General features: G+C 50.8%; 7 protein-coding genes across 8 annotated transcripts; 3 read left to right on the top strand and 4 right to left on the bottom strand.

The window, feature by feature from the left end:
- Positions 1-859: 859 nt before the first annotated feature.
- On the bottom strand, positions 860-1,606 carry LOC120763811 (feather keratin 1-like). Its single transcript, XM_040087378.1, has 2 exons — positions 1,535-1,606; positions 860-1,167 (listed from the first exon to the last, which is right to left on the bottom strand). Exon 2 carries the CDS (start codon positions 1,163-1,165, stop codon positions 860-862), a length of 306 nt encoding a protein of 101 aa, XP_039943312.1. The 5' UTR covers positions 1,166-1,167; positions 1,535-1,606.
- Positions 1,607-3,786: 2,180 nt separating this feature from the next.
- Positions 3,787-4,533, top strand: LOC120763788 (feather keratin 1-like). Its single transcript, XM_040087351.1, has 2 exons — positions 3,787-3,858; positions 4,226-4,533. The coding sequence occupies exon 2, from the start codon at positions 4,228-4,230 to the stop codon at positions 4,531-4,533; it is 306 nt and encodes a 101-aa protein (XP_039943285.1). The 5' UTR covers positions 3,787-3,858; positions 4,226-4,227.
- A 2,160-nt stretch (positions 4,534-6,693) lies between these two features.
- On the bottom strand, positions 6,694-7,628 carry LOC120763599 (feather keratin 1-like). The gene is made up of 3 exons (XM_040087057.1): positions 7,590-7,628; positions 7,374-7,505; positions 6,694-7,020 (listed from the first exon to the last, which is right to left on the bottom strand). The coding sequence occupies exons 1-3, from the start codon at positions 7,626-7,628 to the stop codon at positions 6,694-6,696; spliced, it is 498 nt and encodes a 165-aa protein (XP_039942991.1).
- A 534-nt stretch (positions 7,629-8,162) lies between these two features.
- On the top strand, positions 8,163-11,444 carry LOC120763733 (feather keratin 1-like). 2 transcript variants are annotated; one of them, XM_040087267.1, is made up of 2 exons: positions 8,163-8,180; positions 11,099-11,444. In XM_040087267.1, exon 2 carries the CDS (start codon positions 11,120-11,122, stop codon positions 11,423-11,425), a length of 306 nt encoding a protein of 101 aa, XP_039943201.1. In that variant the 5' UTR covers positions 8,163-8,180; positions 11,099-11,119; the 3' UTR covers positions 11,426-11,444. The 2 variants fall into 2 exon arrangements, with proteins under 2 accessions (XP_039943201.1, XP_039943200.1); XM_040087266.1 differs by lacking the exon at positions 8,163-8,180 and adding an exon at positions 10,301-10,346 and having other exon boundaries at positions 11,118-11,425.
- Positions 11,445-14,446: 3,002 nt separating this feature from the next.
- LOC120763732 (feather keratin 1-like) lies at positions 14,447-15,210 on the bottom strand. The gene is made up of 2 exons (XM_040087265.1): positions 15,151-15,210; positions 14,447-14,761 (listed from the first exon to the last, which is right to left on the bottom strand). Exon 2 carries the CDS (start codon positions 14,750-14,752, stop codon positions 14,447-14,449), a length of 306 nt encoding a protein of 101 aa, XP_039943199.1. The 5' UTR covers positions 14,753-14,761; positions 15,151-15,210.
- Positions 15,211-18,472: 3,262 nt separating this feature from the next.
- Positions 18,473-19,260, top strand: LOC120763731 (feather keratin 1-like). The gene is made up of 2 exons (XM_040087264.1): positions 18,473-18,547; positions 18,953-19,260. The coding sequence occupies exon 2, from the start codon at positions 18,955-18,957 to the stop codon at positions 19,258-19,260; it is 306 nt and encodes a 101-aa protein (XP_039943198.1). The 5' UTR covers positions 18,473-18,547; positions 18,953-18,954.
- A 7,476-nt stretch (positions 19,261-26,736) lies between these two features.
- LOC120763600 (feather keratin Cos1-1/Cos1-3/Cos2-1-like) lies at positions 26,737-27,183 on the bottom strand. Its single transcript, XM_040087058.1, has one exon. The coding sequence runs from the start codon at positions 27,181-27,183 to the stop codon at positions 26,737-26,739; it is 447 nt and encodes a 148-aa protein (XP_039942992.1).
- Between the last annotated feature and the right edge of the window lie 242 nt (positions 27,184-27,425).

The following is a 27,425-nucleotide window of genomic DNA, read 5'->3' on the forward strand; positions in this document are numbered from 1 at the left end:
AGGCCCTGGAGAGACCTTAGTGCAGCCTTTGGGTAGGTAAAGGGGATGAATGAAGAAGCTGCAGAGAGACCTTTTCTCAAGGCCTGCAATAATTGGACAAGGAGCAAGAGTTTTAAACTGAAATAGGATAAATGCTGAAGGGACATAAGGAGGAATTTTACGGTGGTGAGTGAGATAAGAAACACTGGGAAACACTTCCTAGAGAATGATGGGGTGTCCCATCTTGGGAAGGGTTCAATGCCAGGTTTGCTCAAACCTCATGTGGTGCAGTGACAGATATCTGTGTCCATGGCAACAGGCTTGGACTAGATAAACATTAATGGTCTCTTCCAACCAAAGCCATTCTAGGATCCCATGGAAAGAGGGGTCTGTGAGAAGGCAGCCCAATGCACTCTGCCCTCCCTTTTAGAACATCCTGTGATAAGATGGGATCTGCCAGAGTCTGATGGGAATGCAGCACCTCTGTCTGGTCAGTGAAACATTGACTGCTGAGCACTTGTGCCACAGTGTTGAGCTGAGAAGGGAAAAGGGAAAGAAGTGCAAAGAGAGTGGCTGTTTGGACAATGTGGACAATGCAGGGAAATTCTATCCTGCCCCAAAGAGGCAGAAAGATTCAAAACCCAGAGGGTCCCTCGGTGCACACTGAGCACACGCAGTGCCAGCCTGTGTTGACAGCCAGTGCAAAACCAGCCCCAACAACCCCTCCCAGAAACAGCCCTGGGCAACCTCTCTGCCCTGGGAGAGTGTCTGCAGGGCAAAGGATGACACAAAGGCATGGGCTGGGATGCAGCAGACTTTAATGAGTCAAAAGAGGGAGAAGAGGGGGATCCAGGAGGAGGCCACAGTGCAGGCAGCAGCTTTAGCAGGGCAGGCACCTCGTGCCACAGAGGCCACTGCCCAAGCCAGAGAAGCCAAAGCCCCCAGAGTTGATGGGCACTCCCTGAGAGCTGAGGATGTTGCCAACAGCAGCAGAGGTGGAGGATCCCACGGCGGTGTTCTGAGGGAAGGAGCTGAGGATGGGGCCGGGCAGGGTCACCAGCACGGGCGAGGGCTGGATGGCCACATGGGAGTCCTGGCACTGCCTGACACAGGGCTCATTGCAGCTGTTGGCCAGCGGGGTGGGGCCGCAGGGCTGGCAGGGCCGGCACGGGCTGTAGCAGGACATGTCTTGGGGCTGCACGTGCACCTGGCAGAGAGAGAAGAGCAGAGCAGACTGTTAGGGTTGTTTCAAGAGCAGCCTCACCACACCGTGAGGGAGATCCTTTCTCTCAGCCCCCGTGAATATCAACAAGAAACCCAAAGGCAGTGATGACCCCACCCAGCCCATAGCTCAGGAGACACCCCGGTCTATGTCCAGCCTTTCTCCACAATACATCTGCCCTCTCCCCTGGTGAGCAGCCTCTAGACACAGCAGGGAGCAAGGAGCGAGGTATATGGTTAGAAGTCCCAGACAAGTACGAGGTGGAAGAGAAAAGGGAAGGGGGAAGGGCACAAGGAGAACCCAGAGGAAGACAAGAAAGGGCTCAAAACTCACCTTGTTCCCAACAAGATGGAGCTGAAGGAGTGGATGGGAGAGTGAGGAGAAGCTCCTGTTTTTATACTGCTCCGGCACTGCCCCAGGCCCACAGTCACTGCATATGGGCAGTAATTTTCCTACAGACTCATCTCCAAAGCAGACTATCCTCCCATATGCCCCAGGTTGTGTTTTGGTTTCTGTCAACACTGCCATTTCATTTCCTCATTGCTGACATGGCCATTGGGCCACAGAGAGTCTTTTGAAGTGTTGGGGTGACGGGCCTGAGGCTTTCCCAAGCATGATCACGTCAGTACAGGCAGAAGATGTGCCCCCGTGTGCTGGAGAGGTCTGTGCAGGCAGAGCACATGGCTGTGGGGAAATGTGTGGTGAGCGTTTTTACAAACCCCTGTGAGGAAACGTGGCTGTGTCTTCCCACCAGTGCAATGCCCTCCTGAGTACCTCAAGTCTTCCCTGAATGTGGGCATGCTGCATCCCTCTCCCTCCCTGCTGCCTCCCTGCTCAGGCCCGAGTCACTGGGCATTGCCTCTGTAGGCAGGTTTGTTACATCGCTGGTTTCAAACGGCTTTGCCCAAGGAAATCTTCTCCTTCAGGGAAGACATTTCCTGGTTTATTTGGCAGAGTAGTCTCCTCTCATTGCCATCTCTGGGGAACCCCAACCTGTGTTGTCAGCAGGCTTGTGGACGGAGAGAACTGTCCTCTCAAACCCCCTTGCTCACACAGCAAGTCCTGCGGACCCAGGTTCCTCTCCTCTGACACCTGAGGAATATGTTGGCTCCTGGGACATGGCTCTCTTTCTTCTCCTCTCCTCACCCCATGATGCGCTTTGGCTGCGGCCTTTGCACCCTGACCCAGGGGACACACAGTGTCCTGCCCAGTTTTTCAAAACACACTGTCAGTGCTGAGAACACCCCAGTGCTGCCAAGCAGGTCAGGCTGAGGGCAATGGCCTTTGGAGCTGCCTGGAGCTGTGGTGTGTGGGGATAGTCCAGTGCTTGAAGATGAACTTCCCAGAAAAGGAGTGGAGTTGCCCAAAGGATTGAGGCCTGGCAGGATCCTGCAGTGCCTTGTGCCTGGGGATGCTCAGAGAGGGAATACACTCAGAAAAGCCCTGGGTACAAAACCAGCTCTGAGACTACACCAAGGACTGATGCACCTCCCTGCCCCGCAGACATGGAGGCAGCTGGGACGCGTCCCAGGAGGGCAAAGGAACGCCTTCAGTAGGCAAATTCTCAGGGAGAGTACAGTGGCAAGTCACACTCTAATTTTGGGTTGGCTGTGTGTCTGCCTCTTGCTGTGAGGCCAGGCCAGGAGTGTGTGCTGTCTGCAGGCTGGTCCAAGGCAGGGCTGAATCCCCTCCAGCAAGGGCAGCTCCATCCTGGCCCTGGGAGAGAGATGCTTGTCAGCTTCCTCAAAGGTCAGGGATGCTTGCAGGACAGACAATGTGTACTGAAAAAGTGGCCTATGCCTGTGTATCCTGCAGATTATGGCACAAAATGTGCAGGAAATCGCACTGTGGGGTGAGAAGAAAGGCAGGAATATTGTCCTGCCCCAAGAGTCGACAGACCCCTCTGACAGAGAGGACAGTGAGGCCAACCCTAAAGGGTGGCTTCAGAAATCACAGAGAGGGCAACAATCACCTTCCACAAGCCTGCTGACAACCCAGGTTGGGGTTCCCAGAGATGGCAATGAGAGGAGACCACTCTGCCAAATAAACCAGGAAATGCCTTCCCTGAAGGAGAAGATTTCCTTGGGCAAAGCCGTTTGAAACCAGCGATGTAACAAACCTGCCTACAGAGGCAATGCCCAGTGACTCGGGCCTGAGCAGGGAGGCAGCAGGGAGGGAGAGGGATGCAGCATGCCCACATTCAGGGAAGACTTGAGGTACTCAGGAGGGCATTGCGCTGGTGGGAAGACACAGCCACGTTTCCTCACAGGGGTTTGTAAAAACGCTCACCACACATTTCCCCACAGCCATGCGCTCTGCCTGCACAGACCTCTCCAGCACACGGGGGCACATCTTCTGCCTGTACTGACGTGATCATGCTTGGGAAAGCCTCAGGCCTGTCACCCCAACACTTCAAAAGACTCTCTGTGGCCCAATGGCCATGTCAGCAATGAGGAAATGAAATGGCAGTGTTGACAGAAACCAAAACGCAACCTGGGGCATATGGGAGGACAGTCTGCTTTGGAGATGAGTCTGTAGGAAAATTACTGCCCATATGCAGTGACTGTGGGCCTGGGGCAGTGCCGGAGCAGTATAAAAACAGGAGCTTCTCCTCACTCTCCCATCCACTCCTTCAGCTCCATCTTGTTGGGAACAAGGTGAGTTTTGAGCCCTTTCTTGTCTTCCTCTGGGTTCTCCTTGTGCCCTTCCTCCTTCCCTTTTCTCTTCCACCTCGTACTTGTCTGGGACTTCTAACCATATACCTCGCTCCTTGCTCCCTGCTGTGTCTAGAGGCTGCTCACCAGGGGAGAGGGCAGATGTATTGTGGAGAAAGGCTGGACATAGACCGGGGTGTCTCCTGACCTGTGGGCTGGGTGGGGTCATCACTGCCTTTGGGTTTCTTGTTGGTGTTCATGGGGGCTGAGAGAAAGGATCTCCCTCACGGTGTGGTGAGGCTGCTCTTGAAACAACCCTAACAGTCTGCTCTGCTCTTCTCTCTCTGCCAGGTGCACGTGCAGCCCCAAGACATGTCCTGCTACAGCCCGTGCCGGCCCTGCCAGCCCTGCGGCCCCACCCCGCTGGCCAACAGCTGCAATGAGCCCTGTGTCAGGCAGTGCCAGGACTCCCATGTGGCCATCCAGCCCTCGCCCGTGGTGGTGACCCTGCCCGGCCCCATCCTCAGCTCCTTCCCTCAGAACACCGCCGTGGGATCCTCCACCTCTGCTGCTGTTGGCAACATCCTCAGCTCTCAGGGAGTGCCCATCAACTCTGGGGGCTTTGGCCTCTCTGGCTTGGGCAGTGGCCTCTGTGGCACGAGGTGCTTCCCCTGCTAAGCTGCTCCCTGCACTGTGGCCTCCTCCTGGATCCCCCTCTTCTCCCTCTTTTGACTCATTAAATTCTGCTGCATCCCAGCCCATGCCTTTGTGTCATCCTTTGCCCTGCAGACACTCTCCCAGGGCAGAGAGGTTGCCCAGGGCTGTTTCTGGGAGGGGTTGTTGGGGCTGGTTTTGCACTGGCTGTCATCACAGGCTGGCACTGCGTGTGCTCAGTGTGCACTGAGGGACCCTCTGGGTTTTGAATCTTTCTGCCTCTTTGGGGCAGGATAGAATTTCCCTGCATTGTCCACATTGTCCAAACAGCCACTCTCTTTGCACTTCTTTCCCTTTTCCCTTCTCAGCTCAACACTGTGGCACAAGTGCTCAGCAGTCAATGTTTCACTGACCAGACAGAGGTGCTGCATTCCCATCAGACTCTGGCAGATCCCATCTTATCACAGGATGTTCTCAAAGGGAGGGCAGAGTGCATTGGGCTGCCTTCTCACAGACCCCTCTTTCCATGGGATCCTAGAATGGCTTTGGTTGGAAGAGACCATTAATGTTTATCTAGTCCAAGCCTGTTGCCGTGGACACAGATATCTGTCACTGCACCACATAAGGTTTGAGCAAACCTGGCATTGAACCCTTCCCAAGATGGGACACCCCATCATTCTCTTGGAATTGTTTCCCAGTGTTTCTTATCTCACTCACCACTGTAAAATTCCTCCTTATGTCCCTTCAGCATTTATCCTATTTCAGTTTAAAACTCTTGCTCCTTGTCCAATTATTGCAGGCCTTGAGGAAAGGTCTCTCTGCAGCTTCTTCATTCATCCCCTTTACCTACCCAAAGGCTGCACTAAGGTCTCTCCAGGGCCTGCCCTTCTCCTGCCTCATAAACCTCATCTCCCTCAAGCCTTTTTGGGCAATGTGTGATCATTTTCGCAGCCCTTGTCTGGAGCTGCTCTAACAGATCCATGCATGCTTTGAATTGAGGACTCCAGAATGAATTCAGCATTCCTGGTGAAGTTTAACAAGAGCCGATAAGAAGTGGAGAATCCTCTCCTTTTACCTGCAGGCCATGTTTCTCTTTGTGCAGCCCTGGACCTGATGGAGTTGCTGAGCTGCAAACACACATTGCTGGCTCATATCCACTTTTCAATCTCCAGCATCCCCATGTCTTCCTTAAAGGTCTGCCTGCAATCCTTTCTTCTCCCTGGCTGTTCTGATGTTGTGGATTTCGAGAATGCAACTTTTCCTGGGAGAGTTCCTGGAGAGAGGGAGGCAGGGAGAAGCATCAGGGGTGGGCTGAGGGTCTCAAGGGGCTGTGCAGGATCATCTGAGGGAGGGGAATGGCTGAAGTGCTGCAGGACACGGTGACACCTGTCCATGCAGGGTCCAGATTTGAAGTTGGCTTTGTCGTAGCCAACCCTATCACATCCTCCAGTCTCTGAAAAGTCAGGCCCAGGATGAGGTGCTTTTGTGGTAACACCATCAAAACAGGAGGAAGTGCCAGCAGTGTTCCTGGACACCAAAGATTGTCATCAACACCCTGGGCTATCAGAGCATGACTGTCAACAGGACATCGATGGGAGCAAAGATCCCACTCTGCTCAGCACTCTCCAGATGGCATCAAGCATGCTGTGCTGCCTTCTGGACTGTAACACAAAAAGATCTCCAGCAAGGGAAGTGAAATACATGCAGATTGACCAAGATGGCTAATTGTGCATGAGGGCTGAGGACACAGGCTTGGTGACAACAGAGAAGGCTTTGATGGGAGAGCTAAAAGTGTTCTTGGTGTATTCAATGGTTGCTGAATGGCATCGGGTAATTCTTGCAGGTAGAGAGAGGCAGAATAATTTAGAAAGGTGACACTAAATGTGAGTAATCAATGCCGCATTAACATAATGAATGCAATGTTGACAGCCCTGGCAATACCACTTCCAGCAATGCCTGCCCAGAGCCACACAGCAACACCTCTCTCACTGGATGTGCTGGGTGAGCATGTGCAGGGGAAAGGATGACACAGAGGCACGGGCTGGGATGCAGCAGAGCTTTAATGAGTCAAAAGATGAGAAAGAAGTGACTCAGAGTGGTAGACAGAGCACCAATGCTCTATCCCTGGTCTTGTACCATCCTGGCAGTGCCTGGGTTCCTTCCCCAGGGCCACGGCCAGCAGCTTTAGCAGGGGAGGCACCTCGTGCCACAGAGGCCACTGCCCAAGCCAGAGAGGCCAAAGCCCCCAGAGTTGATGGGCACTCCCTGAGAGCTGAGGATGCTGCCAACAGCAGCAGAGGTGGAGGATCCCACGGCGGTGTTCTGTGGGAAGGAGCTGAGGATGGGGCCGGGCAGGGTCACCAGCACAGCAGGCGGCTCAATGACAACGGTGGAGTCCTGGCACTGCCTGACACAGGGCTCATTGCAGCTGTTGGCCAGCGGGGTGGGGCCGCAGGGCTGGCAGGGCCGGCACGGGCTGTAGCAGGACATGTCTTGGGGCTGCACGTGCACCTGGCAGAGAGGGCAAGAGGAAGCAGAGTAGACACAGGCCTATGTCAGAGCAGTCTGTTGGCACACCATGATGGAGAAAAGCAAAGAGAAGACAGCAGGAGGCTGCTTAGAGAGCCCCAACAGCCTCACTGGTTGTTCAAGAATCTCCTCATGAGTGAACAAGCCAAGGGGTTTTAGTCACATACGCCAGAAGCCAGGAGACATCTCAGACCAAACCCAGCCTCTCTGCGTACACAACTTCTGCCCCTTCCCTCTCTAATAACAAGCTGTTCTCAAGGACCCACATGAGATTAATGCAGAGAATGTGATCAGAAAGCCCAAAGGAGGAAGAAAAGAAAAGTCTTTGTACTCACCTTGATGCCAAGGAGATGGAGGTGAGAGGAGTGAATGAGAGAGCGAGGAGAAGGTCCCCCTTTTATACCGCTCCTGCACTGCCCCAGGCCCGCAGGCACTGCACAAAGGCAGTAATTTTCCAACACATTCACCTGCAAAGCAAAATATCCTCCCTAACGCCACACATTGTGGTTTGATTTCCATCAAGGCTGCCATTTCATTTCCTCATTTCTGACATGCTTGGTCTGTGCTGCAGCTCCTTTCACGTGTGCCATGCCAGGCCTGAGGAGACCTGGGATCAGAGCGTGTCCGTGCAGGCACAGGATGTGCCCCCATCCCACAGGGTCCCATCAGGCAGGGGATGTTGGCTCAGGGCAGTGCCCTGCCATTGTTGGCAGCTGCCTCTGCAGGGACAGCCCCAGCTCTGCCCTGCCCCGCACAGAGCAGCAGAGCACCCAAAGGCTCCTGTCCTGGCAGCACGTCCTGCCTGCTGCTCTCTCCTCCCTCCTGCCCCACTCCAACGCCCACTGCACACTGCTTCTGCAGGGAAATGCTTTCCTCTCCCTTCCTCTTGATGCCCTTTGCTGATGCAGATTGTTTGCCAGGCTGGCTGAGTGTTCCAGGGCCGGGGTTGGAAAGCCAGAGCCCAGCTGGAGCTGAATCAGGAAAGCTTGTGGTGGCAAACAAGAACATCTTCCACACAGGGCAACAGCAAAAGGGTGTCTTGAGCCGAGGCTGCCTGGGGCAGGGCTCACAGGAAAGGGGAAGCTTCTCCAAGGATTCTGGGCCTTGGTCTTCACTGGCAACATTTCCTGTCACAGGATAAGGTCCCTGATATTCCTCAGACACAGGGGTAGGGAAAAGCTCCCCAGAGCAGAGGAGGAGGATCAGCAGTGGGAACATTTAAACAGACTGGACTGACATGAGTGTGTGCAACCTGGTGATGGACACAAGAGCTTTGGTGTCAGTGAAAAGAGCTCTAAACACCCTTTGGGAGGTGCTGGCAGTCAGGGAATGCAGCTGAGGATTGGGAGAAAGACACTGGGCATCCTGACTTGTAGAAGACCATGACTTAAAACTCTCTTGGCTTCAGGTCTCTAAGGGTTGTGATGCGTGGGATGAAGTGGAGCTGGCAGAGACCCACTCCTGGTGCAGCACAGGGCTCAGACTGGGAACAGCACTGTTTAACCTCTTTGGGCAAAGTCCTGCAAGGCTGGAGAGAAAATCTCCTGCCCCCCACAAGCTGGGGCTGTAGGGCAGCCAAAGAGCTTGGCAGTACAGAAAGGGGGTCCTGCAGGGCATCACAACACAGCCCTGGACCTTTGTGGAACTTGCACCTGACAGCATCCAAGGCTGCATTAGGAAAAGGTTTGCCCTCCAGCTGTGGAACGTGACCCCTCTCCTCTGCTCCGCAGTGCTGAGAAATCAGTGCCACAAAGAGCAGTTGCCCAGTATAAGAGAGGCACAGTCATACTGGTGCAGCTCCAGCCAAGGGCCTCAGAGCCCGTGACGTGACTGGAGCCCCTAGGACAGGAGGGGCCGCTTGAGGTGGGGTTGTCCATTCCAGAAGAGAGGAGGCACCTGGGCACACTGCTCAGCAATGCTAAAAGAGCTGTGGTAGGAGTCCAGAACACAGAGCTAGGCTCTCCCGAGTCTTCTTCAGGGAAGGGACAAGAGGAAATAGGCACACTATAAATACGGGAAATTCTGGAGAAACATAAGAAAAGATGTTGTTAGTGTGAGGGGGGTAAAGAACTTGCCTGAGGTTGATATGGGTAGGTTGAGGATTGTTCATGCTTGTAGAAATTCAGGACTTGGCCCTGAGCATCCTCCAAGAGCTGATCATGCTGTGCAGAGGGGTGGTCGGACTAGGTGATCTCCAGAGGTTCCTCCCAGTCTCATGGCGTCTGTCAGGGGGAAAAAATAGTGATGCATAGCTGCCTCTGAGAAGGAAGAACTGGATGTGAACACTGGAATCAAGGGCAGCCTTGGCTGTCACACCAAAGGAAGTGGAAAGGAAGAGCTGGTGTCAGGGAGAAAACAGTAGCAATGTACAGCCCCCAGACATCAAAAATCTTACTCCCAGTCTGGCAGGTTGGATAGAATGGAGGCACCTGTGAAGAGTAAAAGAAGTCAGAAAAGCTGGCAGCATCTTAGGCGTCCTGTGGCCAAGGATTAAGAAAGATTCAGGAAAAACACAGAAAACCAAGAGGAGACTGAGCATAGGAGACATATTCAGAGGAGCCCTGAGTGCAAACACAGCTCTCAAACCACATCAAGCAGGGCTGTACTTCCCTGCCCTGCAGACATGGATGCAGCTGGGATGCACCCCAGAGGGCAAGGGAATGCCTTCAGTAGGCAAATTTCCAGGAAGAGACTCTCTCTACCTGTGGCGAGTCATGCTTTAATTTTGGGTTGGCCCTGTGTCAGCCTTTTTGTGTGAGACCAAGCCAGGAGGGCGTGCTGTCTGCAGGCTTTGTTCCAGGCCAGGATGAGTTCCCCTCCAGCAAGGGCAACTCCATCCATGCACAGAGAAATCATCTCCAATACTGGAGTGTAACCGAGCCCAGAGATCCAGGCAGCCACTACACGCCTTGCCCTCTATTGTCTGCAAAAAAGGGTGGAAACCAGTGTTACCATTTTTCCCTGGTTCAATGAGCCCTTCCTTACAGAGACGCCTCCAGCACATCTTTTGCCTGTGCTGATGTATCCCAGCCTGGGAAATCCTTCAGTCTTTCATCTCGATACTTGAAAGGATCCTTAGATGCCTAATGATCACATCAGGAATGAGGAAAAGAAATGGCAATGTTGATGGAAATAAAAGCGCAACCTGTGGCATTAGGGAGGATATTTTGCTTTGGAGGTGAGTCTGTAGGAAAATTACTACCTTTGTGCAGTGACTGTGGGCCTGGGGCAGTGCAGGGACAATATAAGAAAGAACTCGTCCTCTCTCTCTCATCCTCTCCTCTTGCCTCAGTCTGCTTGGGATCAAGGTGAGTCCGGTCACTTTTCTCCTCTCCTCTCCTCTCCTCTCCTCTCCTCTCCTCTCCTCTCCTCTCCTCTCCTCTCCTCTCCTCTCCTCTCCTCTCCTCTCCTCTCCTCTCCTCTCCTCTCCTCTCCTCTCCTCTCCTCTCCTCTCCTCTCCTCTCCTCTCCTCTCCTCTCCTCTCCTCTCCTCTCCTCTCCTCTCCTCTCCTCTCCTCTCCTCTCCTCTCCTCTCCTCTCCTCTCCTCATCCTCTCCTCTCCTCTCCTCTCCTCTCCTCTCCTCATCCTCTCTCTCGATCCTCTCTCTCCGTCTCCTCTCCATCTCCTCTCCTCTCCTCTCCTCTCCTCCATCCTCTCCTCTCCTCTCCTCTCCTCTCCTCTCCTCTCCTCTCCTCTCCTCTCCTCTCCTCTCCTCTCCTCTCCTCTCCTCTCCTCTCCTCTCCCTCCTCCTATTTTCCATTGCACACCAGTCACTTGGTCCTATGCTGCATCATTGAGACTGCTCTCTGTGAGAGGTGAAATGTGAGAGAGGCTCATATGGAGGGGGGCTGGGGTTTTGCTGAAGTGAGTGATGGTCTAGGCAGGAACCTTTTGAGATTGGTTGCTCTTGACGGGGAGCATGTGGGCTAAATGTGAGGAAAAACCTGTGGGCATCCCTGCATCTCCAGCTCTTGTCTCTGTCTTGGCTTGAGTCGTGGTGTGGTGACAGGCTGCTCTTCAAGCACCTCTCATGTCTGCTCCTCAATGTCCTCTCTGCCAGGTGCACGTGCAGCCCCAAGACATGTCCTGCTACAGCCCGTGCCGGCCCTGCCAGCCCTGCGGCCCCACCCCGCTGGCCAACAGCTGCAATGAGCCCTGTGTCAGGCAGTGCCAGGACTCCACCGTCATCATCGAACCCTCGCCCGTGGTGGTGACCCTGCCCGGCCCCATCCTCAGCTCCTTCCCACAGAACACCGCCGTGGGATCCTCCACCTCTGCTGCTGTTGGCAACATCCTCAGCTCTCAGGGAGTGCCCATCAACTCTGGGGGCTTTGGCTTCTCAGGCTTGGGCAGTGGCCTCTGTGGCACGAGGTGCCTGCCCTGCTAAAGCTGCTGGCCGTGGCCCTGGGGAAGGAACCCAGGCACTTCCAGGATGGAACCGCCCTGGGGACGCAGCGTGGGCTTGTTGCTTCCTGAGGGGCTGAGCAACCCCAGCAGCCCTTGCAGAAGGACTCTTGGGAAGCACAGCCCATCCCTGCCTCTGCCCTCTGCCACTCCCTCCTTTCCCTCCTGTGTCCTTGTTCCCTTGTGAGCCCCACACAGCCATCCAGGGGAGAACCTGCTGGCCCTCTCTGGATCAGGAAGAGGCACAGATTCCCTTCTGTCCCTCATGCTCTCTGCACTGGGACCTCCAGACAGAGCGACTTAATTTCTGTGTTTTGTCTCATTAAATTTCTGCTGCATTTGAGCCCATGTGTCTGTGTCATCCTTTCCTCTGGAGGTTCTTTCTCAGTATGCCCAGGGAAAAAAGATGTTTTTAAGGGCTGTCTTCGTGAGGATTTGCTTGAGATGAATAACAGCACTGTATAGGGTCTACACAAGATGGAGTTCAATGTCACCAAATTAACCCTTCTACTGGTTCTTCGCAGCTGGAGCTGAAATGGTGCTGATAACACAAAAATATTTTGTGCTTGTCCAGCATCAACCCTGTCCCTACACCCTCCTCTGCAAAAGGCAGAGGAAGGTGGATGTGGTCAAGAGGTTGGGAGAGGACGTAGCCAGGCTGCCTGACCCACACTGACCAAAGGCATACTTGTTATTGCATGACATCATGGTCAGCAAAAAAGGCTGAGAGAAAAGAGGATGAGGGTGGCAGGGGAACATTTATTCACAGATCGTTTGTCAAGGAAGAATAAGACAAGTGTACTCTGTCTCTGCTTCCCAGGAGAGAATGGACATTGCCAGTTGGTGGAAGGTGATAATAAAACTTTTTTTTCCCCCCTAGGGTTTTTGCAGTCTTTCCTTCATTAAATTGCCTTTATCTCAACACACAGTACTTTAATTTTATCTTCTCCCACCATAAACTCTGAGGAGAGAGAGTGATTAAACATTTTGATAGGCACCTGGGGGCCAGGAAAGATGAGACTGTGCTGGAGGAACTGTCTTGTGCGGGGGAAGAGCAAATAGACCTCTCCATTCTCGTCCATGAGTGATGCAGGTTGTTTTGTTGTGTTGGCTCACAAAGTCCTTTTTCATCTTAGTGTGAGGTGTTTAAAAATACTAATTAACTCTATTGACTTAATGTGGTGTTTGAGGTATCTGGTGTCAGGGTGGTGTAAGAAGAGAGAATTTTTTGGTGTGGCAACAAGTGAAACTTGTCCTGAGGTGGCTGGTGGCAGCTTTTAACACAACTCTGGAGCTTGACCAGTATTATCAGAGGACAGGGGTCCAGACAGGGGCCCAAATCAGAATGTCTTTATTAAACATACACCCTACTTGGCTAACCTGATCTCCTGTGACAAGATTATCCACTAAGTGGACAAGGGAAATATTGAAGAAGTTGTTTATCTGGACTTTAGTAAAGTCTTTGACACCATTTCCCACCAAATTTTCTTGGAGAAAATGACTGCTCATGACTTGAATGTGGGTTGTATTCACTGGATAAAAATCTGGCTTTATGGCCGGGCTCAGATAGTGGTGGTGAATAGAGTTAAGTCCAGTTGATGGCCAGTCACTAGTGGTGTTGCCCTGGGCTCAATATTTGGTCCAGTTCTGATCAGTATCTTCATGGATGACCAGGGCCAGGGGATCAAGTGTACCTTCAGTAAGTTTGCAGATCCAAGCTGGATGTCACTGTTGATCTTCTAGAGGATGGGCACAGCCCCTGGGTCACAACAGTCCCCTGCATCACTACAGTTTTGGGGCAGAATGGCTGGAAATCTGCCTGGAGGAAGGTATTTGGGGGTGCTGGGGAACAGCAGCGGAACATGAGCCCAGACTCCATCATAACTGCTGGGATAGTTTACAGGCTGAACCTGGAATGCTTATTGGATAAGAACCATACTCTGTGCGCACTGAATACTTTTATCAGGAATTAGAGCTTCTCTTTGTATTTCTTTGAATACATTTTTGCAGTCATATACTGTCACTGGCAGTCCTCAAAATGTAACCTGTCACAATTTTATGTTATGAAGGGTATTATTCCATAAAATGTCAGTGCCAGTCCTTCACGGGTGTTTGCAGTCTCTGGCAGCAGGGAACATACTCAAATACAGTGGAAGACCCACTAAGGGGTAAAAAAGAGGGAATATGTGCTGAGGGGTCTCCCTGAGGCTGATGGTGTTCCCCTGACTGAGTCAGTGGAGCTGCCCTCCAATCCAGCCAGACAGCTCAGAGCAGGATCCCCCGAACTGGACACTGACAGGATGGTTGGGCACAAGGGTCTCAACCTTCCTGGGGTACTGACAGACAAATTAAACACTAAGGGTTGAGGAAATCTCCCTTCTTCACTTGCCATCATCTCTGATGGAGCTCTAACCATTGAACAGTGTTGAATCATTCCATCCAGCTCTAGATAGGTAGAGAAGTTTGAAAAATTGAGGATCACCCTCTAAACATAGTCAAAGCAATCCTGTGATAATGGTCCCTGTACAAGCATACCCAATAACCCCCCTGGTCATTTTGTGAGGGCATATACAGGGGAAATGATGACAAAAAGCCAAGGGCTCAAATGCAGCAGAACTTTAATGAGTCAAAAGATGAAAATTAGGCGAATCTGAGTCAAAGGAGCAGCAGAGGCAGACAGGAGTCTACAAATAACTGTGGTGGAGATCTCAGGAGATGTCCATCTGCCCTACAGGGCCAGCAGGTTCTCCCCTGGATGACTGCGTGGAGCTCACAGCCCCAGGGAGCACAAGGGAACAAGGACACAGGAGGGAAAGGAGGGAGTGGCAGAGGGCAGAGGCAGGGATGGGCTGTGCTTCCCAAGAGCCCAGGCTGGCCCCGTCCTTCTGCAAGGGCTGCTGGGGTTGCTCAGCCCCTCAGGAAGCAACAAGCCCACACTGCGTCCCCAGGGCGGTTCCATCCTGGCAGTGCCTGGGTTCATACCCTGGAATCACGGCCAGCAGCTTTAGCAGGGGAAGCACCTCCTGCCACAGAGGCCACTGCCCAAGCCAGAGAAGCCAAAGCCCCCAGAACTGATGGGCACTCCCTGAGAGCTGAGGATGTTGCCAACAGCAGCAGAGGTGGAGGATCCCACGGCGGTGTTCTGTGGGAAGGAGCTGAGGATGGGGCCGGGCAGGGTCACCAGCACGGGCGAGGGCTGGATGGCCACATGGGAGTCCTGGCACTGCCTGACACAGGGCTCATTGCAGCTGTTGGCCAGCGGGGTGGGGCCGCAGGGCTGGCAGGGCCGGCACGGGCTGTAGCAGGACATGTCTTGGGGCTGCACGTGCACCTGTGAGACAGGGAAGGGGGAAGAAGAACAGAAACTGTGGATGAAGAACAGTCTTTCACCCCACTAAGAAGGGGATAAGTCACAAGTTGGAGAAAAGAGTCAGGGGCTTTGCAATGAGATCCACAGATATCACCTTCATTTCTGCCAAAAAGAACCCTCCGAACTGCAACCAAGCCCAAAAGGGTTCCTTCCTAGTCCATAGCTCATGAGACACTTAATCAAGTTTCAGCCTCTGGTGATGACAGAACTTCCTCCCCTTCCCTCTCCCCTGAGAGCAGTTCCAAGGCCCCACGTAGGACTTGGGCAGCTATATGCTGCAGTGCATTGGAGGAATATGAAGAAAAATAGGAGAAAAAGGCTTCAGGCTTACCTTGTACTGAAGGAGATGGAGGCGAGAGGAGTGGATGAGAGAGTGAGGAGAAGGACCTGCTTTTATACTGCTCCGGTGCTGCCCCAGGCCTACAGACGTTGCATGACGGCAGTAATTTTCCAACAGACTCACCTCAAAAACAAAATTTTCTACCTAGTGGCACAGGTTGTGTTTTGTTTTCTGTCAACCTGTGCTGCTGTTTCATTTCCTCATTTTCAACATTCCTGCTCTGCTTTCATGTGCTGAGATGAGGCACCCAAGGATATCCTGGGTGATGCTGTGTCAGTGAAGGCAGAAGATGCCTTGGAAGTGTAATGGGGTCCCATGAACGCAGGGGATGTTGGCTTGGAGCCATGAGTTGCAGTTGTATACAGTTCCCCTTATAGCAAGAAGTTTCAACTTTCCTCCTATTAACTAAGCTTTTCTCTGGGGATAATGTTTGCCAGTTCGTCTGAGTTTTCAGCACTAGGGACAACCAAAGTCTGCCTGGGTTTGAACCAGGCAAAATACATGACAGATACAAGAAATTCTGCCAGATAGATGAGAAGTCCAGAGGCTGGCTGATGAGCTTCACTGAGGATGAGGGTTACAGGAAAGGTGGAGGTACTCAATGGATTCTTGGCCTTGGTTTTTACCAGCAGGAATTGCAGTCAAGAGATTGTGCCCCTTGGAAAGACATAAGCAGGAAGGGCTTACTTGAATTAGGGCAGGATCAGGTGTGTGTGGGAACATATTAACCAAAGGACTGAGGTGAGTGTGTGTGCACCCCATGAGGGACAGTTGGTGTCTGATGGCTCTCCACTCCCTTTGAAAGACTCAGCACTCACAGAATACATCTCAGGACTGCAAGAAAGCCAGTGGACCTCTTGTCCTCAAAAAGGACATGAAGAAGGAGCCATGTCAGTCAGCCTCACCTCAATCCCTACAAAGGTAATGGAGCAAATCAACCTGGAAGCAATTTCTCAGGATAAAAGTTTGCCTGTGAGGGGGATTTCTGGAGGCTTGACAAATCTCATTACATTCTCTGATCTCATGCCTGGCTCTAGTGGGTGAGAGAAGTTTGGCAAATGTTCATCTCATTTAACTTAGGCCTTTGATGCTGTTGCCTGTAACAATCCTTAGAGATAAACTGACAAAATACCAGCTGGGGAAGAGGGTAGTACAGAGGACTGAAACCTGTGAAAATTGTTGGTCTCCAAGGGCTGGGATGAAGGGCACAAAGTCCAGCAGGCAGACACACACCTGGATGCACTGCAGGGCCTAGACAGGGGCCAGCACTGTTGAACTCCTTTATCCAAGGTCCTGCACTGGGGGAAGAAAAAAAATCTTCTCCCCACTACATGCTGGAGCTGATTGGCTGCCAAAGAGCTTTGCAGCAGAGGATAGGGGTTCTGGAGGACACCATGAGGCAGTCCTGGGCCCTTGTGGAAATGGCATCTGACAATATTCTGGGCTGCTTAGGAAGGAGACATCTTTCAGATGAAGGAAGGTAATCTCAGAAGTGTGGAGATAGAGGAGACTATGCCCCTCTGAGTCTTCACCTGCAGGATGTCCCAGGCTTCTGCATCCTGTAAAAGAGTTCTGAGAAGGTGGGGAAGCTTTCCCAGCAGTGAATGGGTGTAGAAAAAAAGAGTCAACCTCACAAGAGTCAACCAGTGAAGGCCTGCTAATGCATTCCAGGTTATGGCTTCTATAAAGCGAGTTATCGACTATCTGGAGACCTGGGACACAGGAGCCCTCTAGCATTCAAGAAAGACAAATGGCAAGATCTGCAACTGGAAATGAAAAGCCTCTTCCAGCAGTATGGGCTGGAGACTGAACTATGCTTTAGTTTTAGAGCCCTCAGCTCTCTTTTCTTTTGTGAGAGAAGATGTACCTTGGAGAGAGACTTGGAGGGTGGTGGAGATTTGGAGTGGACACACATCCTCCTGGCCAGAGAGACCGTGCTGTGTTGAGGAGCTCTCCTGAATGCTCAGTGGAGGGATAGAAGGGGTTGCAGAAAACACCTCCCTGTGGTTAGGACTCATCAATGTCCTGTGCATTGAGTATTCTCTTGGCATTTGTGCTTCAGCATACCTTGCTTCCCATGCTCAGAAAGACCCACTTGGAGAGCAACCCAGCACCCTTGGAGAAGCAGGAACTTGTCCAACTCCCTAGCAAAGGAGGGTTGTCAGTGAGAACCCCTGCAGTGCCATGAACACTGAGGGAGGGTATGTACTCGTAAGGGCCCTGGGTACAAAACCAGCTCTCAACCACATCAAGGACTGATGCACTTCCCTGCCCCGCAGACATGGAGGCAGCTGGGACACATCCCAGAAGGGCAAGGGAATGCCTTCAGTAGGCAAATTTCGAGGGAGAGTCCCTACCTGTGGCAAGTCACACTCTAATTTTGGGTTGGCTGTGTGTCAGCCTTTTGCTGTGAGGCCAAGCCAGGAGTGTGTGCTGTCTGTAGACCTATGTCCCCTGCAGGGACACAATTGCCCTCCAGCAAGGGCAGATCCATCCATAACCCAGGAAAACTGGTGCAAGCACTGGGCTGTACCCGAGTACACAGCTTCAGGCAGCCACGACAGCCATTGCTGTCGCCATGACCTCCTTGCCAACACTCCCACAGCTTCAGGGGCTCACAGGACAGTCAACATGTTTTGGAAAAGTCTCTTGTGCTGGTTAGGGTTTAAGGCATGCATCCAAATTTCATGGCACTTTGAGGAGAATGGGACAAACAAGGTGCTGTACCAAGCCCCAACACCTCTCTCATGTAGTAAGGAGAGACCTGACTCCACCAGAACTGTAATCATGGTCCTTACGAAGGATGACATTTTCTTTCTTCATGGTGACTGAAGGCAGTGATATGAGACTCCCCAGAGACTGCCATGAGAGGGGACAACTCTTCCAAGAAAATCTGTAAAGGATTGAGGGAGAAGGATAAGTCATGTCATCAGGCACAGGAGCCTTTGTGTACCCAGGACAGACTAATGCATTGGCAGGGGGAGAGTCAAACCTTTCTGTAACGGGGTTTGAAAGGAACATTGCCCGATTTCCCAGTTCCATGTCCTACATCTGCATGGACCCCTCATGCACTCGAGGGTGCATCTTCTGATGACAGCGACATGATCCATCTTGGGAAATCATTGGATCTGTCACCCTGGAACTTGAAAGGAGCCTACATAGCATAATGTGCATGTCAGAAATGAGTAAATGTACTGGCAATGGCGATGGAAAACAAGACATGACCTGGGGCATTAGGTGGGATATTTTGCTTTCAAGATGAGTCTGTTGGAAAATTACTGTCCTTGTGCAGTGACTGTGGGCCTGGGGCAGCACGGGAGCAGTATAAAAGCAGCTCCTTCTCCTCACTCTCTCATACACTCCTCTCTCCTCCACAAAATCTCCTTGGGAACAAGGTAAGTCTGGAGCTCTTTATTCTTCTTTTATTCATTCTCATCATTATATTTCCATGGGATTTTTCAGCACAAAACTGTTTCTGTTCTATGCCTGATTCTGGGGTTTCTTTCTGTGGGAGGGGGAAGGGTGCAAAAGGAGTGACATGGAGAGTGTAACAATACACTCAGTTAGGTGTCTGCTGTGGTGTGGGCTACAAAGGGATCTTCCAGGGCTTGGCTGTGTTTTTCAGGTCTCTTTTGGGCTTTGGACAAGGAGAAGCCTATGGGCCTTCCTATGATCCTTCCAGCTCTTTGTTTGAGCTCATGTCTTCTAACCCTTGTGGTGGTGTTACAGACTTCTACTCACTAACCCCTTCTGCTTTTCTTCCCTCTTCCCACTCCGCCAGGTGCACGTGCAGCCCCAAGACATGTCCTGCTACAGCCCGTGCCGGCCCTGCCAGCCCTGCGGCCCCACCCCGCTGGCCAACAGCTGCAATGAGCCCTGTGTCAGGCAGTGCCAGGACTCCCATGTGGCCATCCAGCCCTCGCCCGTGCTGGTGACCCTGCCCGGCCCCATCCTCAGCTCCTTCCCTCAGAACACTGCCGTGGGATCCTCCACCTCTGCTGCTGTTGGCAACATCCTCAGCTCTCAGGGAGTGCCCATCAACTCTGGGGGCTTTGGCCTCTCTGGCTTGGGCAGTGGCCTCTGTGGCAGGAGGTGCTTCCCCTGCTAAAGCTGCTGGCAATGATTCCGGGGTATGAACCTAAGGACTCAACAAGATGGTACTTCACTGGGGATAGAGCATCAGCTTGTTGCATCCTGAGGAGCTGAGCAACCCCAGCAGCCCTTGCAGAAGGACTCTTGGGAAGCACAGCCCATCCCTGCCTCTGCCCTCTGCCACTCCCTCCTTTCCCTCCTGTGTCCTTGTTGCCCTGGGCTGTGAGCCCCACACAGCCATCCTGGGGAGGACCTGCTGGCTCTGCTCCCTCTGTGGGGCAGGCAGATGGACTTATAGAGGGTTCTCAGCCACAGCCATGGGGCACAATCTCTTACTTGTCCCTTGTGCTCACTGCACCATAACCATTGTTCAAAATGACCTAATTTCCCTCCCTTGACTCATTAAAATTATGCTGCATTTGAGCCATTGCCTCTGTGTTGTTTCCCCTGCACATGCTCTTCCAAGATGCCAGGGAGAGAGATGTTTCTCAGTCTTGGTTCTGGAAGGAGGTGTTTGGGGTTGCCTCTGAAATAACTGGTAACACAGGCTTACATCAAGCTTGCTTAGTCAGACATTGGATTACTTTCTGGTTTCTAAATCTTGCAAAACTAGCAGGATGATGATATTCTGAATGCCAAAGGGATTTTATTGCTAATGGCATCCATGGCCAACTTTAATCTCTGTGGACAGAAAATTCATCTGGAGCACCACTCTTTCTCTAGTGCACCAGGATTAACTTGGTCCACATCTGCCAATTCTTTCCAAGCCATGAAATTTCCACTTTTTTGTGATTAGAGGGTCCACTATCCACAAAACCTCCAAGCCAGAATCCGTTTTGTTATGCTTAAATGCTCCACCTGGAAACAATCCCTCCTTTTTTTGTTGTTGTGGGATATATACCTCTGCAAAGACCAAAAAAGTTTTTGTCACCGAACTGTTGGACTTGATGGAGCTTTTGGAGTTTATTTCAGCCCTTGGAACAGTGCAGTGAGACCAGATCAATGTAGCAAGTGTAGTCTACAAGGAAGTGTGGTCTTAGGACATGGAGAGATAAAATTTCCACCACACACTCTTTTCACCACTTTGTCCATCCTCTAAAGAGTGGCTGCTATCAGAAAAAGGTTGATTGACCGGACATGTCTGGCTGTGGAAGTAAAATAGCAACTGCACCCAGCGCTCAGCCTTCACGGAAGCACCAAATATCTTGGAAGACACCCACAAGAATCATTGAGTCCAAATCCTGGCCCTGCACAGACACCACAGCCATTCCACACTGATAACGTTGTCCAAACGTTTCTTGAGCTCTGGCAGCCTTGGGACTGTGACCATTCCCTGGGGAGCCTGTTCAATATCTGACCACTCTCTAGGGGAAGACCCTTTTTCTGATATCCAAACTAAATCTGCCTTGACACAGCTCCAGCTGTTCTCTCATATCTTGTCACTGGTCAGCAGAAAGAAAAGGTCAGCCCTTGCCCCTCCACTCCCCCTCATAAGGAAGTTGTAAATTGGGATGAGGTCTCCCCCATCCTGAACAGGCCAAGTGACCTAAATCTCTCATCCCAGCTTCTCCTCCAACCCTTCACCATCTTTGTGCCCCTTGCACAGGAGCACCTCTCTTTCCAGGTTTTTGCCCAGACAAGGAAGAAGCCTGCACCAGGGTGGCATGGACAGCACAGAGGAACTAACTGGTACTAGAGACTGGAAACTCCTCCAGCTGCTGGAGACTGTATTTCCCCACAGTGCTGAGCCATGTCCTGAATTGACTGTTATCATGGGTTGGCACAATTTTGTTTTCTAGTTATAGAAAAATGTGAGATATTTTTCCTGCCCTAACCATGGAGTGGTTTGGGGAGAAGAACAAGGACCTATCAAAAAGCTAGCCGGGATATTGGCAGCTAAGTTAACCAATGGGAAATGTCAATGCGACTTTGGAGGGGACATTTAAAACTAATTGCTGGGGATCAGTCTCTCTCTCGCTTTAGAATCAGCCATGAGGTAACATGTGGTCGGGCCGGGCCGGGCACAGCCGGGCCTCCAGAAGCTGCAGCCTGCATGGAGATAGGGGGGAGCCCAGGTCGGGCCCCCCTGGGCGGCTGGGCCAGGCCCGGCCAGGCCTCCAGAAGCTGCTGCCTGCATGCAGAGCTGGGGAAGCCCAGGTCGGGCCCCCCATTGCCGGCTGGGCGGCTCGGCCAGGGCCGGCCAGGCTGCTGAGAACTGCTGCCCGCATGCAGCACGGGAGAGGCCCAGGTTGAGCCCCTCTGGGTGGCTGGGCCAGGCCCGGCCAGGCCTCCAGAAGCTGCGGCCTGCATGGAGATAGGGGGGAGCCCTGGTCGGGCCCCTCTGCCCCTCTGGGCGGCTAGGCCAGGCCTGGCCAGGCCTCTGAGAACTGCTGCCCGCATGCAGCACGGGAGAGGCCCAGGTCGGGCCCCTTTGCCCTCTGTGCGGCTGGGCCGGGCCTGGCTGAGCCTTTGAGAGCTGCTGCCCGCATGAGAGCAGCCCGGGTGAAGCCCTTTCACAGCTTTGTGGTAGCTCCGAGCTGGACCGCCCTGGATGCAACCCAGGGGTGGAAAAAAAGGACATCTACCAGCTTCCTCCATCCGCACAGCTTTGCATTTTTCTTCAGTCTTGCAGCCCGGCGTGTCCACGTGGCCCTTGCAAGCCCGGGCAGATGTAACTCTTTCTTAGCAACATAGAACTTTTGAAGCACAATTCTTCCTTGAGAGAAAGAAGAAAGAAAAACAGAAGGTACATAGAAACAGAAGGTACATAGGAACAGACACCGTATAAAGTCAGTTAGATTAGAAGTGAAAGAACTAATAATATTGGAATAGGATTGAAGAAGTGAACATTTTTAACCGGACTTTTTAAAGGTAAATTATGGAGAAAGAAACTGTTCTTTGCAGCATCTTAGTGTCGTTGGGTAGAATGCTATTCTAATCAAAATTAAGGACTGATGTAAATGAGATTTATTTGAGAACTTTAAAGCCTCTGCTCCTGGGTTAAAAGGAGGTCTCAGCCTTTGAGACAAAGATGACTTTTGACTAGAAGAAGTATGCGTAAATAGTATCCCAGCTACACTGAGAAGCTCTGCTGATAGAACATCACACTCTGCGAAAACTCCGGGTGGCAGCAGATGTGTGATATTGAGAGCACTGGACTATTTTGTCTTCTGGCAATCATCAAAAAAGATCTTAGAAAGACTCTTCTCCTAAAGTAATGAGTGGTTATGTCTAAATAGTTGTGTCTCTCTATGTTGTTCAATAAGAAAGTTAATAGTTTGTAAGAGGAAAGAAGTGTGTTTTTAAAAGTATCATTCTGATTTTGTTTAAGTTTTCTTTTTCTCAACTTTTTTTTTTCCCTCTCATCCTTTTAATATATGTTAATAAAACTATTTTTGTTCATTTTTAAGCTTAAGCCTGCTTTGTTTTTTTTTTCTCCTAATCTCTCCCTCCCACAAAAAGAAAATTAATACTAAAACCCCTACATTAATTGGTGTTTCTGCCCGGTTTTATTAAATTAAAACCACTACAACTGTTCTGCTTGGAACCAGCTGCTGTGGGATACGAGGGCAGATGTCTGTTGGCCCCCTGTGCTGGTATCAGAACACAGCACCAAAGTTGTGTATCTGATAAGAGCAAAAGTGCCTCTTTCCTCCAGCATGACTTGTCTCTTGTGCCCACTGACACTGGTCTTTCCAATGTGTAATGGCTTAAAAAACTCAGTGGGGAAAAGTTAAGATTGTTTGACACCCTTCTCTCCCACAAAATGGAGGGGAAAACAGAAAGAATACTGCGAGAGGTTAAAAATGTTCGATTCACAATTTTACTCAGGTGAAACTCACAAACAACTCAACAATAAAGAGAAAAGTGGTTCAGCTACAAAAGCAGAAAAGGCAAAACACCATGTGGCCCCCACTGCTAGGGTGACTCAGAAGAACAAAGCACATGCCGAGGCAAACAAATTTCCATGGTTTAATGTGGAGGCCCAGGGGCCTGCCACCAGGATAATTATCGACCCTGGAGGGACAGATGCAATTGAGCTGAAACACCCCTCTAGATTAGGGTGAGGAAAACCTTCCTCCCATGGGCCTTTGCAGCCACGTTAATATCTGTCAGGTTTTGTTGTTCAATTGGTTTGTTAGGTTTATGTCACCCTGTTCAGCACCTGTTCACCATATATGCACCCCTCCTAGAATGTTCTTCCTTCTTGTAAGCCCCATTGGCTCTATTTTGCTGCAGTACTCCACCCCTGTTACCCTGTTGGTTCCCGCTGGTTCCAAGCCACCCCTTCACACCATTTTTCCCTATCCCTACTGGACCTTGACCCTCAGATCTTCCCAATTTGTCTCGTTTATAACCAGGGCCCTTGGCCCCACCCTGTTCTCGTCCCTGGATTTTAGTCGAGGCTGTTGGCATCACTGATGTCCCTGGACCCCTTTGCTATTCCCTGTTTGTGTTCCCTGACTAAACAGCCTTCGGATATCCAAACGAGAACCCGAACCTTTGCCGCTCTGTCACCGCCATTACAGTTGCGCCATTACAACTCCGCGCTCCCAGGCTCAGGGGCGCGAAGTCGCTCTGTAGGACCCTGTGACCGCTCGCACGATGTAACACCCAACCCGTGGGACCAGGGGATCCTCCAACAGCTGCCAGAGTGCACCATCCTAGGGGGGGCCCCAAGCAGTGCCGCCCCCCAGACCGGGACTGGGGAGCAGAGCATAGGCAGGATGGCCACGGCGGCTCCCATCACGGCCACCACAGCCTGCCACACCTACCACAATCCATTCGCTCGTGGTGATGCAAGTAATCAGCATACAGAAAAAAAAATCCCAGAAAATACTAACCACAATAGTGGTTAGATTTCAATAATCGGATGCGGCAAATAGTTACAATAGAAACAGATATCCATTCTAATATTTGTTTTTAACTACTCTCAACAGTTTAATGTTAACAACACTAAACTCTTTTCTTTTCAGGTGTGCATTGAAGTTACAATATAGTGCTGTGTGATATTTAAGGATTTTGGTTTAATTTCATAATTTCTTCTGTATAAAACTCATGATAATTTACAGGCTATTTTCACCCTTCAAAGAAAAAAGAAGTACCAAGATATTTATTTTCCTCTTCCAAAAATCCTACAATTTCAGCTATAGGATTTCAACCAAGCATTTTCATGCTAAAAATTACTAACAACCACCTTTCATATTTCACTCATGTCAACTCCTGTTAAAGTCAATAGCAGATTTCTAAATATAACGGGTCTGTCACTATTATCCCTGAAACAGTAATTGCATGTTTTCATATTTTCAACCCAAAATATAACCATAGCTTTTAAGTTTTTTGCAATTAAGTATCCAGATGTTAATTACAGAACTAAAGTAATTTGAGATTACAGAAAGGTTAAAAACTATATATGAGAAGGTAATAACAAAAACTGCTAATTAACAAAAATAGTTTGCCTTGCAGCCTGCAGGTCATGTCTTTATGCCTTTCCTAAAGAAAGCATACACATGATAGTCCCATACTGGTACATGCAATATAGTCACACAATATTCATGGTAATATTCACCTAGACTTCCTCACCTTACAGTGTTAAAAGATATTTTCTTGCTAAGAAATGAAGATGATACCTCTATTCCAACCCTATTAATAATATTTCACAGTTATAGAAACTGTTTATAACTATAAACAGTTATCCTGTGTTACACAGATACTGCCCCTTATTATAAATTTAATCTCCCCTGTCAGTATGGAAACTTAGCAACTTTCAAGAAGTGAAATCCCAGGGTTATAGGGAAAAAGCACATACGCCTTTCACTACTCTGTGGTGTTCTCTTTGACATCTTGTTAGTTTTATTTCAAACGTATTTTAGACAACAGGGTTAGCAATAACATTTTACATTTCATTTCAATAATGCTTTTGGTTTCTTTTATACATAGCTCCTAAAATGCTCATTTCCTTAAAGCATAATTTGATTTATATAGAAAACAAGGCGACGTTTCCTTTGATGCTTTTAAATTAGTTTGTAATAAAAAGTGAATAGTGCTTTTAAAGGAGTTGTATATGTATGTACATAGTTATAGTTATTTGTAAGTTCTTTATCATATCATTGATTATTTAGTTTGGGATGCATGACAAAGCCAGTGGTTTTGTGAGTTATTGCTAAAAGATTTCTTTTAAAGATATGAGAGGGAAGCCCACCCAGTCTAAGTCGCAGCTCTGGCCAAGCGGTGGCTTTGACTGGCAGGAGAAGTGTACCATCAAGTCCTCCCAGTCTAGGTCTTAGTTCTGGCCAGGCTAAGGCCTTTACTGGCAGGAAAAGCATCAAACCCAAGTGTTTCTGTGCTGAAAATGAAAACAAGTCACTCTGACTAACTGATTTGATAAACTTGAGCCTGCTTTGCTTTTCTCCTAATCCTACCTCACAGCAGAAAATGAATAAATAATTCTAATGGACACTCAAACTACTACACAAAATTCAGGAAACAGAAATTGGTGAACCTGAAACCAGTACACCCTGCTACAAGGAGGCCCAAGCCTATGGGAAAAATACTTTGAAGTTTTTAACAATATCCTGGTATCTTTTCTGAGAGAATTCAGTTTCTTTCAGCAGGCTGAAAACAATCCAGAATAAACAAAAGTGAGTGAAATTTCCACACTGAGTATTTTTAGCATCTCTCAGGTGCAAGTTTGGCCTTTGAGGGAAAAGAACTCTAAACCCAGCTTACTTTCTTTCTCCTTGCCAGTTTTCGATTTTAACTCTTTCCTCCCAGCAACCACCCACCATGAAGCCGGGGGGATGGATACCTTAGGAGAAGACTGGTTAGGCTCTCCATCATCTGCAGGTTATTCTAAAAGGCTGATGAAGGAATTGGTTTTTGGGGTGCAGTAAGCCAGGGCCTCATGGCTCCTGGCTCTGCAGGAGACAGGAATATCTTCCTCAGCTACTAGGAACAACCACTAGACAGGAGCCTGTGTTGCATCCTTCCCTCCCTCCAGGAAGACCCAGGGCTCTGATCTGTGCCTGTCACGTCCCCCAGAGCAATACCTTACTCTCTGGCAGCTGGGGACAGCCTGGGGAGAGAGAAGGACCAAACAGAAGCACAGACTGGAATGCAGCAAAACTTTAATGAGTTGGAAGAGAGAAAGGAGGACCTCTGAGTGGGCACCGTAGTGCAGGAAGCACCAGGGGGATATAGGAGACCCTGCACCTTGGCCAGGCTGCAGTTCACACCTTGGATGGGGCTTAGCCAGCGGTCACAGCCCCGGGGAGGACATAACAACAAAGAAGAGAGAGAGAAAGAAGAGCAGGAGAAAGAGGGAAGTTAGACAAAGACCATGGCTTCAGAGAGCCCAGGTACCCTTCCTCCAGTGCAGCTGGAGTCATGAATGCTCAGTATCTCTGAAAACAATGGTCAGGATTTCCATGCTCAGTCCATTTCCACCTTCTGGGTTCCAGGGTGTCCTTTTGTGCGGTTGTCAGCAGCAGCTTTAGCAGGTCCTGTTGCAGTGGCGGTTGGTGATGCAGGAGATGTCAAAGCCTCCAGAGCTGATGGGCACTCCGCCACAGCTGAGGATGTTGCCAACGGCAGCAGAGGTGGAGGATCCCACGGCGGTGTTCTGTGGGGAGGAGCTGAGGATGGGGCCGGGCAGGGTCACCACCACGGGCGAGGGTTCGATGATGATGTGGGAATCCTGGCACTGCCTGACACAGCACTCATTGCAGCTGTTGGCCAGTGGGGTGGGGCCGCAGGGCTGGCAGCAAGGGTCACAGGGCTGGTAGCAGGGGGTGCAGGGCTGGTAGCAAGGGTTGCAGGGCTGGTAGCAAGGGTTGCAGGGCTGGTAGCAGGGGTTGCAGGGCTGGTAGCAAGGGTTGCAGGGCTGGTAGCAGGGGGTGCAGGGTTGGTAGCAGGGCGTGCAGGGCTGGCAGCTGGACATGGCTCTGAGTCACAGGTGCACCTGGAAGAGAAGAAAGGGACAACATGGAAATAGTTAAGGAGCCACCTCTCCACCCATCACAAGGGAGCCAAGACACAGGCTGGCCTGGGATATGCAGCCAGTGCAGGGAGGACCACACAACTCTTTGCCTGATCCCCACCAATGAACAAGGACAGACAGGTCCACAAAAACTCTTTCTTAGTCAAGAAAACAGGAGTTCCCCCAGCCCAGACACAGCCCCC

Source organism: Hirundo rustica, chromosome 27 (genome assembly GCF_015227805.2).
Source record: "Hirundo rustica isolate bHirRus1 chromosome 27, bHirRus1.pri.v3, whole genome shotgun sequence".
NCBI classification, from domain to species: domain Eukaryota; kingdom Metazoa; phylum Chordata; class Aves; order Passeriformes; family Hirundinidae; genus Hirundo; species Hirundo rustica.

What these genes read in the sequence shown, in the direction of transcription:
- LOC120763811 (XM_040087378.1), bottom strand. Translation starts at nt 1,165, where the DNA reads ATGTCCTGCTACAGCCCGTGCCGGCCCTGCCAGCCCTGCGGCCCCACC.
- LOC120763599 (XM_040087057.1), bottom strand. Translation starts at nt 7,628, where the DNA reads ATGGCACACGTGAAAGGAGCTGCAGCACAGACCAAGCAT. An exon ending in CTGCAGCACAGACCAAGCAT is followed by an intron (nt 7,506 to 7,589) that starts GTCAGAAATGAG and finishes TTTGCTTTGCAG; the next exon opens with GTGAATGTGTTGGAAAATTA. An exon ending in TCCATCTCCTTGGCATCAAG is followed by an intron (nt 7,021 to 7,373) that starts GTGAGTACAAAG and finishes CCTCTCTGCCAG; the next exon opens with GTGCACGTGCAGCCCCAAGA.
- LOC120763600 (XM_040087058.1), bottom strand. Translation starts at nt 27,183, where the DNA reads ATGTCCAGCTGCCAGCCCTGCACGCCCTGCTACCAACCCTGCACCCCC.
- LOC120763731 (XM_040087264.1), top strand. Translation starts at nt 18,955, where the DNA reads ATGTCCTGCTACAGCCCGTGCCGGCCCTGCCAGCCCTGCGGCCCCACC.
- LOC120763788 (XM_040087351.1), top strand. Translation starts at nt 4,228, where the DNA reads ATGTCCTGCTACAGCCCGTGCCGGCCCTGCCAGCCCTGCGGCCCCACC.
- LOC120763733 (XM_040087267.1), top strand. Translation starts at nt 11,120, where the DNA reads ATGTCCTGCTACAGCCCGTGCCGGCCCTGCCAGCCCTGCGGCCCCACC.
- LOC120763732 (XM_040087265.1), bottom strand. Translation starts at nt 14,752, where the DNA reads ATGTCCTGCTACAGCCCGTGCCGGCCCTGCCAGCCCTGCGGCCCCACC.